The 16,906-nt window shown below is 40.3% G+C and overlaps 5 protein-coding genes across 6 annotated transcripts; 4 read left to right on the top strand and 1 right to left on the bottom strand.

Moving 5' to 3' along the window:
• Positions 1-1,062: 1,062 nt before the first annotated feature.
• On the top strand, positions 1,063-3,983 carry LOC106343822 (probable beta-1,3-galactosyltransferase 2). 2 transcript variants are annotated; one of them, XM_013783148.1, is made up of 11 exons: positions 1,063-1,382; positions 1,480-1,582; positions 1,670-1,734; positions 1,889-2,106; positions 2,187-2,250; positions 2,325-2,397; positions 2,479-2,599; positions 2,699-2,786; positions 2,861-2,986; positions 3,080-3,189; positions 3,523-3,983. In XM_013783148.1, the coding sequence occupies exons 1-11, from the start codon at positions 1,252-1,254 to the stop codon at positions 3,669-3,671; spliced, it is 1,248 nt and encodes a 415-aa protein (XP_013638602.1). In that variant the 5' UTR covers positions 1,063-1,251; the 3' UTR covers positions 3,672-3,983. The 2 variants fall into 2 exon arrangements, with proteins under 2 accessions (XP_013638602.1, XP_013638601.1); XM_013783147.1 differs by having other exon boundaries at positions 1,068-1,382; positions 1,661-1,734.
• An 853-nt stretch (positions 3,984-4,836) lies between these two features.
• LOC106292794 (ent-kaurenoic acid oxidase 1) lies at positions 4,837-7,556 on the top strand. The gene is made up of 7 exons (XM_013728446.1): positions 4,837-5,177; positions 5,690-6,431; positions 6,525-6,614; positions 6,709-6,787; positions 6,863-6,969; positions 7,050-7,174; positions 7,267-7,556. The coding sequence occupies exons 1-7, from the start codon at positions 4,939-4,941 to the stop codon at positions 7,355-7,357; spliced, it is 1,473 nt and encodes a 490-aa protein (XP_013583900.1). The 5' UTR covers positions 4,837-4,938; the 3' UTR covers positions 7,358-7,556.
• A 581-nt stretch (positions 7,557-8,137) lies between these two features.
• Positions 8,138-11,032, top strand: LOC106294910 (uncharacterized TPR repeat-containing protein At1g05150). The gene has a single exon (XM_013730615.1). The coding sequence runs from the start codon at positions 8,434-8,436 to the stop codon at positions 10,870-10,872; it is 2,439 nt and encodes an 812-aa protein (XP_013586069.1). The 5' UTR covers positions 8,138-8,433; the 3' UTR covers positions 10,873-11,032.
• A 338-nt stretch (positions 11,033-11,370) lies between these two features.
• Positions 11,371-16,906, top strand: LOC106343321 (ATP-dependent helicase rhp16-like). The gene is made up of 15 exons (XM_013782498.1): positions 11,371-11,656; positions 11,868-12,523; positions 12,620-12,742; positions 12,827-12,900; positions 13,008-13,077; positions 13,154-13,285; positions 13,371-13,456; positions 13,547-13,616; positions 13,706-13,828; positions 14,002-14,235; positions 14,379-14,483; positions 14,567-14,719; positions 14,807-14,895; positions 14,981-15,061; positions 15,156-16,906. The coding sequence occupies exons 1-15, from the start codon at positions 11,611-11,613 to the stop codon at positions 15,226-15,228; spliced, it is 2,115 nt and encodes a 704-aa protein (XP_013637952.1). The 5' UTR covers positions 11,371-11,610; the 3' UTR covers positions 15,229-16,906.
• LOC106343322 (probable membrane metalloprotease ARASP2, chloroplastic) lies at positions 15,236-16,628 on the bottom strand. The gene is given in 1 exon segment (XM_013782499.1): positions 15,236-16,628. A coding segment is annotated over 1 exon segment (1,287 nt). The 5' UTR covers positions 16,608-16,628; the 3' UTR covers positions 15,236-15,320.

Genomic DNA, 16,906 nt, shown 5'->3' with positions numbered 1-16,906 from the left:
AGAAATGTTTACTCGCAAATTTGCGAGGAATTTGCGAGGACTATGTAACTACACTCGCTAATCTCTTGCAAATTTGCGAGAGAATATTTTTCCACGCAAATTTGCGAGAGATTTGCGAGGCTTTTATTTTTTCTTGCAAGTTCGTTGCAAACTTGTCGCAAATTTGCATGTAAAAATTTTCCTCGCAAATTTTCCTTGCAACATGCGTGTTTTCTTGTAGTGATAAGTTACACAAACTCATGGTTTTGTAGCATTTCATAATGACACGTGGAAAAAGCTATCGTGAGGAGGGACCCACGAGTCGAATACAGGTGCAGTGAGCTTGTGATGCAAAACGGAAAGCATCACATGTTGTATCAGTACAGTCGGAGACTCTGATGAACTGAAATGACCCGACTAAAATAGTAATAACTATCTATGTTTTTAATGATCATATACATATTTTTCTTTTTCTTAAAGCCATTTGAAAATATCCTTCAAGTCTATTGGACAAACATATCCTTACATATTCATCTGTAACCTTTTTTAAAAATGGTGTAGTTATATTTTTATTTAAATACAAGATCGGAATATGGAGCCATCTAAAAGCTTAAAGCCTACTCCACCAAGATATGAATGAAATAATTTAATCAATTAAAATTATCAAACTCGTAAAACAAATTACGTATTTCAATATATTCATGGAAAACGAATCACAGTCGAACGTATTTGTGTGTGTTGAAATTTAGATCTTTTTCTTCGAAGATTCATAGCTAGAACTGAATAGTCAATTTATACTATTGACTAACACATTTAACACTCCCCCATCTATTCAGAAAACGTGGTGAGGACCAGCTCCAGGCTGAAAGAGTAAAGACTCAAAAAGTCAACCAACTCAGTGCTTCTAGTTACAATATATCTACACACCCCGTATGTGTCACATACCTATAAATAATGTATATAGCTTAGGCTATGTACATACATATTAGCTGGAGAAAAAAATAAAAATTTACACAAGGCCAAGTTCTCAACAAGGACATTTCGGTAAATTCACAACAAACTTGGCCTTTGTTTTAATAAATAAGGAAACTGAACGGTTAAGAAGTCGTTCTGATTTCGTTTTCGTCTCCCTTCTCTGTAAAGTCGTCTCCCTTCTACAAAAAACTCTCAGGGAGAGAGAGAGAGAGAGAGAGAGAGAGAGATTCTTGCGGAGATATGAAGCTCATCGTCTCGAGATAGCTACGAAGAGTTTCCCGTGGATCTTTAATAAAAATGACGACGAAGATGAAAGGAGGAGGAGGAGGAGGAGGAGAGCATTCTTCTTCCAGAAGCTCCGCGTCTCGTAGATGGACGTTGTTACTCTGTTTAGGAAGCTTCTGCGTCGGAATGTTCTTCACCGATCGGTAACTTACTCTTTTTTTTTTTATTTGATCGTTTCAGTAACCTCAGAGAAAGAAGCTCACATGCAGGAATCATCGACTGTTGTTGCTGTTGTTGCAGGATGTGGAATATTCCGGAATCTAGAGACATCTCTCGTCCATCAGTAACCGAAGCTGAGAGACTAAAGCTCATATCCGAAGGCGGCTGCAATAATCCAAAATATGTGTGAGTTTGTTCCATTGCATAGTCTCATGCACATCTTTTGTTTTAAGAATCATCATCTGATTAGTTTCCTCTTTAGCTTTACCAGAAAGAAGTTAAAAGAGATCCTCAGGCTTTGCTTGGTCAAGTCTCCAATACTCACAATGCTCTACAGTAAGAGTTTTATTTTATTAATAGCCTTGTTCCATGTTTAAAAAAAAAAAAAAAATTAGTATTCTTGTTCTGTGTGTTTTTTTTTTAATTACAGAGAAATTTTCGGAATTTGTGATGATTAAACTACTTTTCTTTGTCTTGTTGCTTACTTCAGGACATTGGATAAGACTATTTCGAGCTTAGAGATGGAGTTAGCTGCTGCAAGGTCGGTTCAGGAGTCTTTAACAAACGGTGCTCCTGTATCGGATGATATGGGGAAGAAGAAGCAACCGCAGGGGAAGAAGAGACGGTACTTGATGGTTGTTGGGATTAATACAGCTTTCAGTAGCAGGAAAAGAAGAGATTCTGTTCGTGCAACGTGGATGCCTCAAGGTTTTTTAGTTACAATCTTGCTTTGTTTCAGTCTCTTCCCCTGGACTCTTGTCATAACTTGTTTATATGTTGATGTTTAGGTGAGAAGAGGAGGAGGCTTGAAGAAGAGAAGGGGATTATTATCCGGTTTGTTATTGGTCACAGGTGAGAATCTGATTTGAGTTTTATTTGTGTTCTGTGTGTATTGATGTTGTGTGTTCATTGATATCTCTCTATAGTGCCACGGCCGGGGGGATTCTAGACCGAGCCATTGAGGCTGAGGACAGGAAGCATGGAGATTTCTTGAGACTGGTATGGTTCTGACTGTAGTTTACCGTTTAGTGGTGCAAAGGCCTCATTTTTCAGCTTTTATCTTCATTTTGTTATTGACAGGACCATGTTGAAGGGTATCTAGAGCTGTCAGGCAAGACGAAGACCTATTTTGCTACGGCATTTTCAATGTGGGATGCTGATTTCTATGTCAAAGTAGATGATGATGTTCATGTTAACATAGGTAAGTTCTAAATGTGGAAAGGCAAACGAGTTTATATATGTTAATTTGGATCCCATTTTGCTAGTGGAGTCTAATGGTTTTATTTGAAATGATCTGCAGCAACTCTTGGAGAAACTCTGGTTAGACACCGGAAAAAACCACGGGTTTATATCGGTTGCATGAAGTCTGGTCCTGTTCTCTATCAAAAGTAAACCATCTCTCAGTTCCCTCCTTCAATATTCATCCCTTTTGTTAAAAGTCATGGTTGGTTTAATGGAGCAGAGGGGTGAGATACCATGAGCCAGAGTACTGGAAGTTTGGTGAGAATGGGAACAAGTACTTCCGTCATGCTACTGGACAGATCTATGCTATTTCAAGAGACTTGGCTTCTTACATATCAATCAATCAGTAAGTTCGAGATGAGATTACTACATTGTAATATATCCTTTTTAACTCAAATGTATCTCTTGGTTCTTATGTATGTGTTAAATGTTGTTTCAGGCATGTTCTACACAAGTATGCGAATGAAGATGTTTCCTTAGGAGCTTGGTTTATTGGGATTGATGTTAAACACATTGATGATAGAAGATTATGCTGTGGCACTCCTCCTGGTAAGTCTTGAGCTCTTTTCAACTCCTACTTTAGATGATGCTTAAAGAAGTGAGATAAGTCTTAATCAATGTATAGATCTTGTGAACTTAGATAAAACGTCAACATCTTTCGTGTTCTGCACCTAACTACAGTTATATCTGCTTTGAACCCTCCTATCTTAAAAGAGATGACTCGTCCCTATCAAAATCTCTCTACTGATACAAAGCCATAACAAGAATCATCATTTGACAAAAACATCAAATCTTACTTCTTGTTTCAAACATAACGTGTAACATACATTGCAATGATTCTACTAAAACAAATTCTTAAGAATTTAAGTTTTGGTATTGCAGATTGCGAATGGAAAGCGCAAGCTGGGAACATCTGCGTAGCATCATTCGACTGGACATGCAGTGGAATCTGCAGATCAGCAGATCGTCTAAAAGAGGTTCATAGACGCTGCAGTGAAGGCGAAAACGCTCTTTGGAGTGCCACGTTTTGACATATAAAAACATAACGGTTGTTCTTCTCAATACAAAAACAGCCCCAAGATAAAGAGGAAGGTCAAGCAGAGATACAATTCTTTTTTTTTTGTTTGCTTATTAGTATCACCAAGAGATATCCCCACACACTTTTTGTAAACATTAGGTACATAGGACTAGAGATTAAGTGTGAAAAACTCTGGCGAGAATCATGATTGCGTTTGAATACGCTTGCGGTGAACATCCTTGCTGCTTTGTTTGTTTTGGATGACTTGGAAATGAAGCAACTTGTGGATTTATTACATCAATACAAAACTATGACTTGATTCTTATGGCTGCATCTAATTATCAACGGAGTTTGAATCACATTTCCTATACAAGCTTTCTTTTTAAATTCGTAAATCACATCTAATCAATTTAAATTCGTAAATCTTTCTTTTTTTTTCAAATGCAAGCTTTTATTGTTGCTTTAGAGTAGTTTTTGATTATTAAGTTCATTTGCATTGATGGAGTTTAGACTACCTACCTGGCGTACAAAGTGAAGTTGTTGACGGTTTAGTTTTACTTGGTAACTCTTTATGTGAGTTATACTCGCAAAGTTTACTTGTATCAGTTGGTCCAAACCTAAGCTACTTGTTTCTTATGTCTGAGTTAGACCTGCAAAGTTTGGTTTAGCTCTTGTATCAATGGTCGCATACTTGCATTGGTGGTCGATGGTTTACCCGCATCTGACCAAGTATTATCAGATTATTGATAATTTCGGTTTATTACTTAGCTTTGGTACCAATAGGATCTTATCCATGATATTCATGGTTTATACTTATACGTTCATGCTTGACACATGTAGTGATTGTACTAGTTTTACTGGATTAAACAAAAAAAAACTTATTTTCTCTTAAATATACTGAGAGGCATTGTCATAATAGAGCCCATGTTTATCCTCAGGAGCGTGGCATGTGTCACTTAGTAATTTTACCACTCCAATTAGCCATGTACACGCATTTGATCCCTTAGAAATTTCCTAGCAAATCAATTACCACCAGTTATGATTCTCTTGTCTGTTTGAAGAAATATAAGATATGATATTATACTACCAGCAGTTGCAAAGAAAAGTTTCCAGTTAGTTTCTGAGATACTTTACCATTTTTATTTGGGGACTCATAAGGTAATTTTTTTTTATATGACAGCTCTGAGAGTTTTATACACGTACTCTACATGAAGAGGAGGTTACAAATATCCAATAAAAGGGGACAAAAGAGTTTGGGAAGTTAACTAAGTGAAAAGGCTATGGCGGAAACAACGAGTTGGATTCCAGTTTGGTTCCCTTTGATGGTGTTGGGGTGTTTTAGTCTGAAATGGTTGGCTAAGAAGGTGAACGTGTGGCTCTATGAGTCTAGCCTCGGGGAGAACAAACACTATCTGCCACCAGGTGATTTGGGTTGGCCTTTCATCGGCAACATGCCGTCTTTTCTCAGAGCTTTCAAGACCTCTGACCCTGACTCCTTTGCCCGCTCCTTAGTCAAAAGGTAAATCTTGTACTCACTCCTAGCCTCCATTAGGCATGTGGCGTTTGGGCCGTCGGATTCGATCCAGTTGATTCAGACATTGGGTACTATGTTCATAAATTCCATTCGGATTTTACTAGTTTTCAGGTCAGGTTCGGTTCTTTTAAGATTCGGTTTGGACCGGACTATAACCAATGTCTTAAATCGCCAAAAATATCTTTTAAAAAAACTGAAAATTAACAAAAAAAACTACTCAAAATATATTTAACTAATTTTGGATATTTTTGGTACTTTGGTTTGATTCGGGTACAACCCGAAAGTACTAAGCTCTTAAGTCTTTCGGATGGGGTATCAGTTTTTTCGGTTCGGATTGAGATTGGGACTTTCGGTTTGGGGTAAAAACGCCCAGGCATAGTCTCCATAGTCCATACCAGAAAACTCTTGTACTAGATCCATGGTGTACCTTTGGTATTGGTTTCAAAACTTACATCAATACTCACTCCCCTAGTCTCTATGTTGTCAACGGTGTGCAGGTATGGACCTAAAGGTGTCTATAAAACACACATGTTTGGGAACCCAAGTATAATAGTGACAACACCAGACACGTGCCGGCGTGTGCTGACGGATGACGACGCCTTCAGGCCAGGCTGGCCAACATCTACAATGGAACTCATTGGAAGGAAGTCGTTCATTGGTATTCCTTATGAAGAACACAAACGTCTCAGGCGTTTGACTGCTGCTCCAGTCAACGGCCACGAAGCTCTCTCTCTCTACATACCTTACATTGAAGAAAACGTTATCACCGCTCTAGACAAGTGGAGCAAGATGGGAGAGTTCGAGTTCTTGACTCATCTGCGTAAGCTTACCTTTAGGATCATCATGTACATCTTCCTCAGCACTGAGAGTGAGAATGTCATGGACGCTTTGGAACGAGAGTATACCTCTCTTAACTATGGAGTGAGAGCGATGGCGGTTAATATTCCTGGCTTTGCTTATCATAGAGCACTCAGGGCGAGGAAGAAACTCGTAGCTGCGTTTCAGTCTATAGTGACAGAGCGTAGAAACCAAAGGAAGCAGAACAGTTCATCCAATAAGAAAGATATGTTGGACAATCTCATTGATGTTGAAGATGAAAATGGGAAAACTTTGGTTGACGAAGAGATTATTGATGTTCTTTTGATGTATCTTAATGCCGGTCATGAGTCCTCTGGCCACACCATTATGTGGGCTACCATTTTCCTTCAGGAACACCCTGAGTTTCTTCAAAGGGCAAAGGTAAATGGAGTTAATGTTTTTTTGTCATTTTCTATGTTTTATTTCTCTGGATTGAGTCATGGTCATTCGTTTTTTTGCATGACAATTCTATAGGCCGAACAAGAGATGATCCTGGAAAATAGGCCTAAGGGACAGAAGGGCCTTACTCTAAAAGAGACCAGACAAATGGAGTTCCTATCGCAGGCAAGACTTTGGTGTCTTAAGAGTATTTTGTAATAGAGATTTTACTGGTGAATTCTTGTTTTATTGATAGTAAGAGGTGTGTTTCTTTCACTAGGTTGTTGATGAGACACTTCGAGTGATAACATTCTCACTTACTGCATTTAGGGAGGCAAAGACTGACGTTGAAATGAATGGTTAGTATATAATGCAAATACAAAAAAACACTTTTTAAATGAATATGTTTTTAAATTATTCGGTTAATCTTGCAGGCTATTTGATCCCAAAAGGCTGGAAGGTTTTGACATGGTTTAGGGACGTCCACATGGACCCTGAAGTCTTCCCGGATCCAAGAAAATTTGATCCTTCTCGTTGGGATGTAAGTTAGTTGTCTCATGTTGTGCTGTTTGATCCAAAGGAAGGAAAAGCTAACGTTGTATGGTTCTGTTTATCTATCAGAAGGGGTTTATACCAAAAGCTGGTGCGTTCCTTCCTTTTGGTGCTGGAAGCCATCTATGCCCAGGAAATGATCTGGCTAAGCTCGAGATTTCTATTTTCCTTCACCATTTCCTCCTCAAATATCGGTAAGTCTTGCAAAGATTGAATCTTTTAGACAAAAATGTAATTCCTTTCTGTGTTATGTTGAAAAATATTCATGGAGATTATATTTTTGCAGGGTGAAAAGGAGCAACACGGAGTGTCCAGTGATGTACTTACCTCACACCAGACCAACTGATAACTGCTTGGCAAGAATCAGTTATCAGTAAAACATGATTATCATTTCTCCGTATAAGATGCTGTTAGTAAAGTTCAGCTCATCAGTTACGGAGTTGGTTGACTCTTTTATAAAAATAGTCTTCGGGACTCTTGTCTTTCTTCCTTTCTAAACTGCATAAGACTACTTACTCTGTTCCATGAAACATAGTTTTCTCTCTTCTTTGGTTTTTTATTATTATCTATTAGTATAATGGCCATTTTGAAAGCAATTACTTTTTTTAAGTCTAAAACATTAAACATGGTTTTCTGGCAAATCATACACAAGTTCTGACAGATTTTAAATCTTGAATAAGTGGTAATTAGTGCAGAACAAAAAAAAGCTAATTAATGGTTCTTAAGAAATCATTGATAATTGTTACTACCTCCGTTTCCAAAAATAGGATTTTTTAGATTTATTTTTTGTTTCAAAATGATAGATTTTTTAAAAATTTAAAGTAGTTTTAGTAGTTAATGTTTAAAAGTTGTTTACTTTTAAGAAACATTAATTAGAAATATTTGAATTGGTTAAATAATAAAATGTATAATAACATAAATAACAAATTTAATTGTAAATATTTATTATATTTTTAATATGCGTGAATATTCTAGAAAATCTTTTTTTTAAGAAACGGAGGAAGTATATTAAAATAAAAGATAAGATCTGGTGTGAGATGGAAATGAGAGAATGCTGATAAAATATTGAATACATAAAATAATTTTGAAGGAGAAAAAGCCGAAACACACCGCACAGACTGACCAATACAGTCCACTATCTAGTATCTACTTCCATACAAAAGACAGATGGACAAAATAAACAGCTTGTAAATCCTTTGGACATGGACCATTTCAATAATATTATCACGACTTTGGTCTTTTATATTTTTCTTTTCTTTAATTTGTTTCCCTTAAAGAGAGAAGCTTTACAGATCAGAGGAGGGATCCAATGTCAAGATTGATCAATCTCCCATCTCTGTTCCCTTCCCCCGTTTGATTCCTTTCCCCTAATCAAAGACCAATCCCTAAATTGTTCCCTCCTTATCCTCAATCCTCTGTTCTCCTCCATAAAGGTTGAAACTTTACTGGAGAAATGGCGACGAGAGGATCCAGATCGGAGAAAGTCAAGCGCATCTTCCAGCAATTCGACGGCAACCGCGACGGAGGCCTCAACCGCGAGGAGATGGCGGCCCTCGTCGTGGCCGTGAACCCTAGGGTCAAATTCAGCGACGAGCAGATCAACGCCATCCTCGACGAGGTCTTCCGAACCTACGCCGAGTTCATCGATCCCGCCAAAGGCCTGACCTACGACGGCCTCCTCCGAACCTACGACGACGGCGCCGGAGACGTCGACAGAGACTTCGACGCGCTGGGGCTCGAGCTCAACCCCGAGGAGACTATCATCGCCAAAGGAGGCTCCGAGGCGGCTTCGTCGTCCTCGATTGCGGATGAGAGAGCCGTCGAGGCGCAGAAGAAACAGAGGACGGCGGCTTGGGCGGTTTCGCCTAATCACGGCATCGTGTTTGATGACACGTGGAAGTTGGTGGATGATTTGGAGATTTTAATTAAGAGATTAAAGTCTAAGCAGGAGAAAGTGAACAATAACAGTAATAACAGTAACAATAATAACGCTGACGCGTTTTCGGATGCGGGATGGTCTAGAGAGTTAGGTCCATCCACGGAGCTCTCTGATAAAAGAATCTACTGGGAAGAGTCGAGTCATGACTATAATGTCTTTGTGAAGGAGCTGGGAGTGTTGAGAAGCAAAGCAGACGGAGCTAGATCGAGAGAAGAAGCCTTCGACGGACACATGGCGATCGGTAGGGTCTTGTACGAGCACCAGCTCTTTAAAGAAGCGCTCGTCAGCTTCAAGAGAGCTTGCGAGCTCCAGCCTACTGATGTCAGACCTCATTTCAAAGCTGGGAACTGTCTCTACGTTTTAGGGAAGTGCAAAGAGTCTAAAGAGGAGTTTTTATTAGCGTTGGAAGCTGCTGAGTCCGGCGGGAACCAATGGGCTTACTTGCTTCCTCAGATTTACGTTAATCTTGGGATCTCTTTGGAAGGTGAAGGTATGGTTCTGAGCGCTTGTGAGTATTATAGAGAAGCTGCGATTCTCTGTCCGACTCATTATAGAGCGTTGAAGCTTCTAGGCAGCGCGTTGTTCGGTGTTGGTGAGTATAGAGCGGCGGTTAAGGCCTTGGAGGAAGCTATTTACTTGAAACCGGATTACGCCGATGCTCATTGCGATTTAGCTTCTTCGCTGCATTCGATGGGGGAAGATGAGAGAGCTATTGAGGTTTTTCAAAGAGCTATAGACTTGAAGCCTGGCCATGTTGATGCGTTGTATAACCTCGGCGGGCTTTACATGGATCTAGGTAGGTTTCAGAGAGCTTCCGAGATGTACACTAGGGTGTTAGCGGTTTGGCCCAACCATTGGCGCGCTCAGCTCAACAAGGCGGTGTCTTTGCTCGGCGCTGGAGAGACGGAGGAAGCTAAACGGGCCCTTAAGGAGGCCTTGAAGCTGACGAACCGTGTTGAGTTACATGATGCTGTATCTCATTTAAAGCATTTGCAGAAGAAGAAGAAAGGTAAGAAGAATGGTAACGGTAACGGAGGAGAAGGTGGTCCGTTTATCGTCGTGGAGGCTTCCAAGTTCAAGACCGTTGGTGAGAAGACGACTCTGAGGCCGGATTTAGCCACCGCTCTTCAGGTTAGAGCATTTCAGAAGGTGACTAGGCTCGGGAAATGCGACGTGGAGGGTTTGAGGAAGGAGATGAGAGACAACGACGTCCCTGTGTCGTACTCAGGAAGCGGCGGGCCGACTAAATCGATCCGGAAACCGAATCTTGAGGAGATTCTCCGGCGTCTGCTAATCTCCTTGAAGCCTGAGACGTTCCAAGGAGCTATTAAGGCTATCAACGAGAGGATCCTCTCGGTTCTTGATGATTCAGGGTCTGGAAGAGTAGATATGGGTATGTTCTACGCGGTTATTGCTCCTCTATGCGGTGGACATTCAGACAAACGGAAGAGAGTTGCGTTCGAGGCGCTTCTCTGGAGACCGGTGAACGAAGGAAGCTCTCAGATCACGAAAACTGACGCGGACAAGTACATCAAGCTGTTGAGAGCTATCTACATTCCGTCGCACGGTATGAGCGAGATGCTGGAAGTTCACGGGGAAGAAGGAGGTGATTCCTCCGTGACGGTAACGTTTAATCAGTTTCTAGCTATGTTTGATGATCCTGACTGGGGGTTTGGCATCATGTCTACGATACTTAAACTGGAGGGGAACGATAGGAACCGGCATGGGAACCATGTGTGTTCGGTTTGTCGGTATCCGGTTATTGGGTCTCGGTTTAAGGAAGTGAAGGCTCGGTTTAGTTTGTGTAACCAGTGTTACAGTGAAGGGAAGGTTCCGCCTTCGTTTAAACAGGAGGAGTACAAGTTCAGAGAGTATGGGAGTGAAGCTGAAGCTATGAAAGCTAAGTGTGTTTGTTTCTCGGGGCAGTCTCATAAGAAACCTATAGCCGCTTGAAAGAAAAACTAACTCTGTCACGTTTTCATTCGAATGTTTTGTAACCTTTTTTTTGTTAGAACTTGTGTGTGCATAGTTTGGAACGTTGGAAGTGTATGATGTTGAGAGTGTGCAAGAGATTTACAAAATTTTATCTGATGAAATCAAGGTTATGTGTGTCCTTAACAATGAGAAACAAAACTAGAAATATTATCACAAGCATGAGTGAAGACAACGTTTTAATGAAGTAAATTGATCAAAACATTGATTTTTTCTGTTTTGCCAATGTATTAGTCTTCCTATTTCAGCATAAGATTGAATGCAAAATAAAATTCACATCCACATAAAAAAAAATCACAGGTCTATTTCTAGAGCAAAATCTTAAATCTACAACATTTACCAATTCATTACTTAGCATTGCTTCTCCATTTTTTTATTTGCAGCCCTATGTTGAAAATCTAAAACGTCAAGTTCTAATCATTTATTTTTAAATAAGGATATTCTCGGTATCTGATAATCAGGTGTGACTGTGATGTCAAACAAAAGTCAGGTAGTCGGACGAATAGGAAGCTGACGCGTGTGTTTTTGCGTTTCCCGCGTTATTGACAGTTACACTGTTAATAAACCTATGCTCTATTGAAGAAGGCTAAGAGGCTTCTTTTGCTTCTCTTAGAACTTTCCCCGCTCGATGTTCTCCGCGCGACGATTTTGATAAACCCTAATTCCCCAATCGCCTATCGTCAATTTTCTGGGCGCGGGATGAAGATACAACCCGGCAAGAAGGCGATTCATCCTTTCAACGAAGGTAATCAATCAATCTTTCTATTGATCCTTCGTCGTCTCTGAGAAGTTAAGGGTGGATCTGTGTTTCGTTGCGAATTGCAATCTTGGACTCAGATTAGAGATTCCAGATTGAAAATTTCAGTTTCTTTTTTGCAGATCTAAGCGATGTGACTTTTGATTTGTGTGTTGCAACTCTAAATAAGTGTTATCTTTGATTGTTCATCTGGAAATAGTTGACAACGTTGAGGAAGACGGCGATGACGAATCTTCTTCAGATGGCAAGCGGTTGTGGGAGATCCGGGAAAAAGAAGATCAGAAATGGATCGATGAACATGAGACAGAGGATGGAGATTTGGATCATCTGAATAATGTGATTACTGAAACTGCCGAGCCGCCTCCTGATTTGATTATTCCGCTGTTAAGGTACCAAAAGGAGTTTTTAGCATGGGCAACAAAACAGGAACAATCAGCTGTAAGAGGAGGCATTCTCGCAGACGAGATGGGGATGGGAAAAACCATACAAGCCATCTCTCTTGTTCTTGCCAGACGTGAAGCTGCCAGGGCTCTGTTTAGAGAAACAATGGGGCTCACCCTTGTAATTTGTCCTCTTGTTGCTGTTTCTCAGTGGTCAGATGAGATTGAGCGGTGTACATCCCCGGGAAGCGCCAAGGTCCTTGTATACCATGGGGCTAAGAAAGTGAAGAATGCTGAAGAGTTCAAGAAGTACGACTTTGTATTGACAACATATTCTACGCTTGAGAGTGGATACAGGGGATGCATCGTGTCGTCCAAGACTGAACAAACATTAGAGGAAGATCAGATTGGTAAAGTGGTCAGAGAGAAGCCTATTTTTCACTCTATTAGGTGGAATCGGATCATTTTGGATGAGGTCAGTACAAGACCTGTCTCTTTTGTTTTGTCAATATTTTTTTCAGTACTCATGTCGGTTACTCTTAAAGTTTAATTTTCATTTTCGTTATACCAGGCTCATAACATCAAAGAAAGACGTAGCAAAACTGCGAGAGCTGTTTTTGCTTTGGAGGCTAAGTACAGATGGGCTTTGAGCGGTACCCCTTTCCAGAATAATATTGGAGAGCTTTATTCTCTGGTTAGTTAATCTTTTCTCAAGTTTATGTATAGCTCGTAAAAAATATCACCAACATCGCTGATTCGAATATTTTGTTTTCCCCAGGTTCGCTTTCTGCAAATTCGTCCATACTCGTATTACCTTTGCAAGGACTGTGACTGTGAACTTCTTGATTTCCCGTAATTCTTGATTAACTCGATTTCTAGTTATTTTCTCCTTTCTCTTCTGTTTCATAGCTCATACTAATTTCTTTCGTTCTCTTTTTGTCTGTTGCCTTTGATTGCAGTACGAATTCAAGGTGTCAGTGCTCTGATAACGCATGGCGACATTTTTGTTGGTGGAACAAGAACTTTGTGGTACCACTTTTTTTATATCACCATTTTATATTCTTCCTAACCTTCTGATTTTTTTTGTTATCCTCAATCGTGCTAGAATATGATCAAGGGAAACGCGGAACGAATAAAGCGAGCCATGATATTTCTTAAGCACAAAATTCTGAAAGACATCCTCATAAGACGTACTAAATTGGGCCGGTCAGCTGATCTTGCCCTTCCTCCTAGAATCGTACGTTGCTTTGTCTCCCTTCTCCGATACTCGGCGTGGTTGCTTCCTAGCTTGATCGTAACATATAAATTTTACTTTCTTGTAGATCACTCTAAGGCGGGATGCACTAGATATAAAAGAGTTTGATTACTATGAATCACTATACAAACAGAGTCAAGCGCAATTTAATACGTTAAGTACCTTCTATTCTACTGTCTTTTACTCCTTGGTTCATGTAACAGAATTTCATATTGACTGTGGCTTGTACGTTTCTGTTTGCAGGTATGTTGAGGCTGGGACATTGATGACTAACTATGCACATATATTTGATCTTCTTACCCGTCTTAGACAGGTATGTGGTTCAACTAACCAGTCAAATGCACCTTTTGGATGATATATATTGTAGGTTTATGATGTATTTTCTCCCCAATTTTTTTGCAGGCTGTTGATCATCCATACCTTGTGGTGTATTCACAATCTAGTGGTGCCAATGCTAACTTGAATGATGAGAACAAAAAGGAGAGCGAATGCGGTCTCTGCCACGAACCGGCTGAGGACAGCGTTGTAAGTGTATCAATTTTGTCGATCTATTGCTATTTCGCTGTATCTGGACTCTGGTTTCTTAGTGATTGTATCTCAGCTGGTTTCTTTTTACATTTTGGTCAGGAGTCCGTTAGATTTCTATTGCTGGACTAACCTGCTCGATTAATATTTTCTTTGGTTATTTAACTTTGTAGGTGACTTCTTGTGCGCATGTGTTCTGTAAAGCTTGTTTGATTGATTTCTCTGCATCCCTGGGAAAAGTCAGCTGCCCGACATGCTCGAAACTACTGACTATGGATTTGACTACCAACGCTGACACAGAGCAACAGGCGGAAAGCAAGACAACACTTAAAGGATTGAGAGCCTCAAGCATTATGAATCAGTTAAAGCTCGATGATTTCCAAACAAGTACAAAGATAGAGGCTTTGGTATGTGCTCTTGAATATTTACAGCTTAATTGATGTCTCTCCCCTTCATCCTGTTAAGCTCGATGAATCCTGTTAAGTTTCGTTGGCAGTTTGAGCTTTCTTTTTATTTTCTTTAACCATATCGTGATCATGTTTGTATGCAGAGGGAAGAAATCAGGCTCATGGTTGAAAGAGATAGGTCTGCCAAAGCAATTGTTTTCAGCCAATTCACATCATTTTTGGAACTGATAGACTACACCCTCGGGAAGGTAATATCACTATGCTACGTCTCTGTTATTATATTAGCCTTTGTTTTTAAACAGAATGAAACACTCTTTTGTTTGCAACACAGTGTGGGGTTAGTTGCGTTCAACTGGTGGGAACAATGTCCAAGGCAGCTAGAGATGTTGCCATCAATAAATTCAGAGAAGATCCAGATTGCAAAGTTTTCTTGATGAGTATGAAAGTTGGAGTGGTTGCTCTCAACCTAACAGTTGCCTCGCATGTAAGTTGTCAAGTTAACAAGTATGGAGCAATGGACGCGTTCAAAACATGCTCTAGCATTGGTTGTTTGTGGGCAAAAACTGTGTAGGTGTTCATTATGGAACCGTGGTGGAACCCAGCGGTTGAGAGGCAAGCACAAGACAGAATACATAGGATCGGACAGTACAAGCCAATCAGGTTACACTTTCACTCTACACTGTATTGTATGGTGGGTAAGAAGAACAACCTTTGTATAAATTTCTGATTTGTGAAAAAATTACAGGGTTATGAAATTCATAATAGAGAACACAGTGGAGGAAAGGATTCTGAAGCTTCAAAAGAAGAAGGAACTTTTGTTTGAAACGTAAGTAAAAGATTCCCTGCTACTTGTGTTTTCTTTTATAATATCCGAACGTAAAACTATTATTAATCATGAACTTACTTTTTGTTCTTTACAGGACCGTTGATGGTTCTCAGCGGGGCATAGGAAAGTGGACATCTGAAGATTATAAGTTTCTGTTTACCACCTAACTGAATCTATCAGAATATAAACGTTTTTGTATGTGGGATCATAAGACATTTGATGATGACTCATCTATGATTTGATACTCCCTTGCACGAGATTACAATATTTCTCTGATGAAATCAAGGTTAAGCGTGTCCTTGACAATGAGAAACAAACCAAGAAATATCACAAGCAAGATTCCAGACGACATGATCCCTTGTTCAACCTCTAACGGTAGCTTCCTCCCACCTCGAACCGCCTCCAACAAGATCAAAGCCAATGTTCCGCCATCTAGAGCCGGTAACGGCAACAGGTTGATCACCGCAAGGTTTAGATTCAGCAATGCCGCAAACTGGTATAGCCCGTCCGCGTTTGATTTCGCTACTTCAGCTCCAACCGCAATGATGGCAACCGGACCAGCGACTTGGCTAGCGGTTTGAGAGAAGTTGAGGAAAGTCTTTTTCAAACTGTCTAAAACATTGTAAGAGAGACCAAAGAACTCTCTACCGACGAAACTAAAAGTCTCTGTTACGTTCTTCGGTTTCACCTTTGAGAATCTCACGTTCGGTGATAGCTGAACACCGATTCTCCCTGTCCCGTCGAAACTCTTATCAGGTGTGATCATGATATCGAAACCTTCTTTACCTCTCTGGACCCTTAGCAACACACTGCGATTCGGATTGCTCTTCACGACGTCAACAACCTTGGAAACGGAGTCAGAGCCGTAGCTGGAGAGCTCACTGCCATCAACGGCTAAGATAACGTCTCCAGGAAGCAATCCATCGCGAGAACCAGCAGAGGAAGACTTAACGTCAGGGACAAGAACTCCTGGAAAGGCTTCTTGAACCGGTAAGCCAACGAAGACAACTTGAGCAAAGATTATAGCGTAAGCGAAGATCACGTTAGCTACGATTCCAGCTGAGACCACAACCACTCTGTCCCAAATAGGTCGGTTCTTGAGGAGGTTTTTGTCGTCCAGAGGGATTCCACTGTTTGGATCGTTGTCAGGGAATCCGACAAACCCGCCTAGAGGAAAAGCTCTAAGAGAGTATTCCACGTTGTTGGAATTGAACTTAGCTAGGATGGGACCGAAACCTATCGCGAACTTGCTGACGTGGATGCCTTGGAGATGAGCGGCTAAGAAGTGACCTGTTTCGTGGACGACTATGATCGCTGTGAGAACAGCTGAAGCTTCGAGAACTGACTCGAAACTTCCAATATCGAATCCGGCGAGAGCTCGTGGTTTATAACTGATCCTTTCACCATCGTATGGGTTTCATTTGTTTCTGAAGAAAGTGAAGGAAAGGTGAGATTTTGGGAGGTGGGTTTTGGATGGGTTGTTTAGCTTGGAGAGGAAGCTAGGTATTCGATGAGAAATTGGAGCGGATGAGATGTTTAATAGCATTGTTTCTTCGTGAGGTTTGGAGATTTGAGAGTACGGAGAAGAGAAAGTATAGAAGCCATTGAAAAACAGAGGAGATAAAGAAAAAACATGTATGGCTCCGTCTCTTGTATGTGGATGGGATTAAAGACACAAACTACACTCCTCTTAATTGGTTTTGGTAACAAAATAAATACTCCCTCTGGATTTGAATATATGATGTTTTAGTTTTTTTTTCTTGTATACAAATGTATGATGTTCTACTTTTCATTAATGCATTTTGCGTTTAAAATAAAATGTAAAAAATATAAGTGGTTGAATTT

Source organism: Brassica oleracea, chromosome C5 (genome assembly GCF_000695525.1).
Source record: "Brassica oleracea var. oleracea cultivar TO1000 chromosome C5, BOL, whole genome shotgun sequence".
Taxonomy (NCBI): domain Eukaryota; kingdom Viridiplantae; phylum Streptophyta; class Magnoliopsida; order Brassicales; family Brassicaceae; genus Brassica; species Brassica oleracea.
The sequence above is the reverse complement of the archived record's forward strand: the minus strand, read 5'-3'. Positions and strand labels throughout refer to the sequence as shown.

What these genes read in the sequence shown, in the direction of transcription:
- LOC106343822 (XM_013783147.1), top strand. Translation starts at nt 1,252, where the DNA reads ATGACGACGAAGATGAAAGGAGGAGGAGGAGGAGGAGGAGAGCATTCT. An exon ending in CGGTTTGTTATTGGTCACAG is followed by an intron (nt 2,251 to 2,324) that starts GTGAGAATCTGA and finishes ATCTCTCTATAG; the next exon opens with TGCCACGGCCGGGGGGATTC. An exon ending in ATGCTGTGGCACTCCTCCTG is followed by an intron (nt 3,190 to 3,522) that starts GTAAGTCTTGAG and finishes TTGGTATTGCAG; the next exon opens with ATTGCGAATGGAAAGCGCAA.
- LOC106292794 (XM_013728446.1), top strand. Translation starts at nt 4,939, where the DNA reads ATGGCGGAAACAACGAGTTGGATTCCAGTTTGGTTCCCTTTGATGGTG. An exon ending in GACTGACGTTGAAATGAATG is followed by an intron (nt 6,788 to 6,862) that starts GTTAGTATATAA and finishes TTAATCTTGCAG; the next exon opens with GCTATTTGATCCCAAAAGGC. An exon ending in TTGATCCTTCTCGTTGGGAT is followed by an intron (nt 6,970 to 7,049) that starts GTAAGTTAGTTG and finishes TTTATCTATCAG; the next exon opens with AAGGGGTTTATACCAAAAGC.
- LOC106294910 (XM_013730615.1), top strand. Translation starts at nt 8,434, where the DNA reads ATGGCGACGAGAGGATCCAGATCGGAGAAAGTCAAGCGCATCTTCCAG.
- LOC106343321 (XM_013782498.1), top strand. Translation starts at nt 11,611, where the DNA reads ATGAAGATACAACCCGGCAAGAAGGCGATTCATCCTTTCAACGAAG. An exon ending in TTGCCCTTCCTCCTAGAATC is followed by an intron (nt 13,286 to 13,370) that starts GTACGTTGCTTT and finishes ACTTTCTTGTAG; the next exon opens with ATCACTCTAAGGCGGGATGC. An exon ending in AGTCAAGCGCAATTTAATAC is followed by an intron (nt 13,457 to 13,546) that starts GTTAAGTACCTT and finishes TTCTGTTTGCAG; the next exon opens with GTATGTTGAGGCTGGGACAT.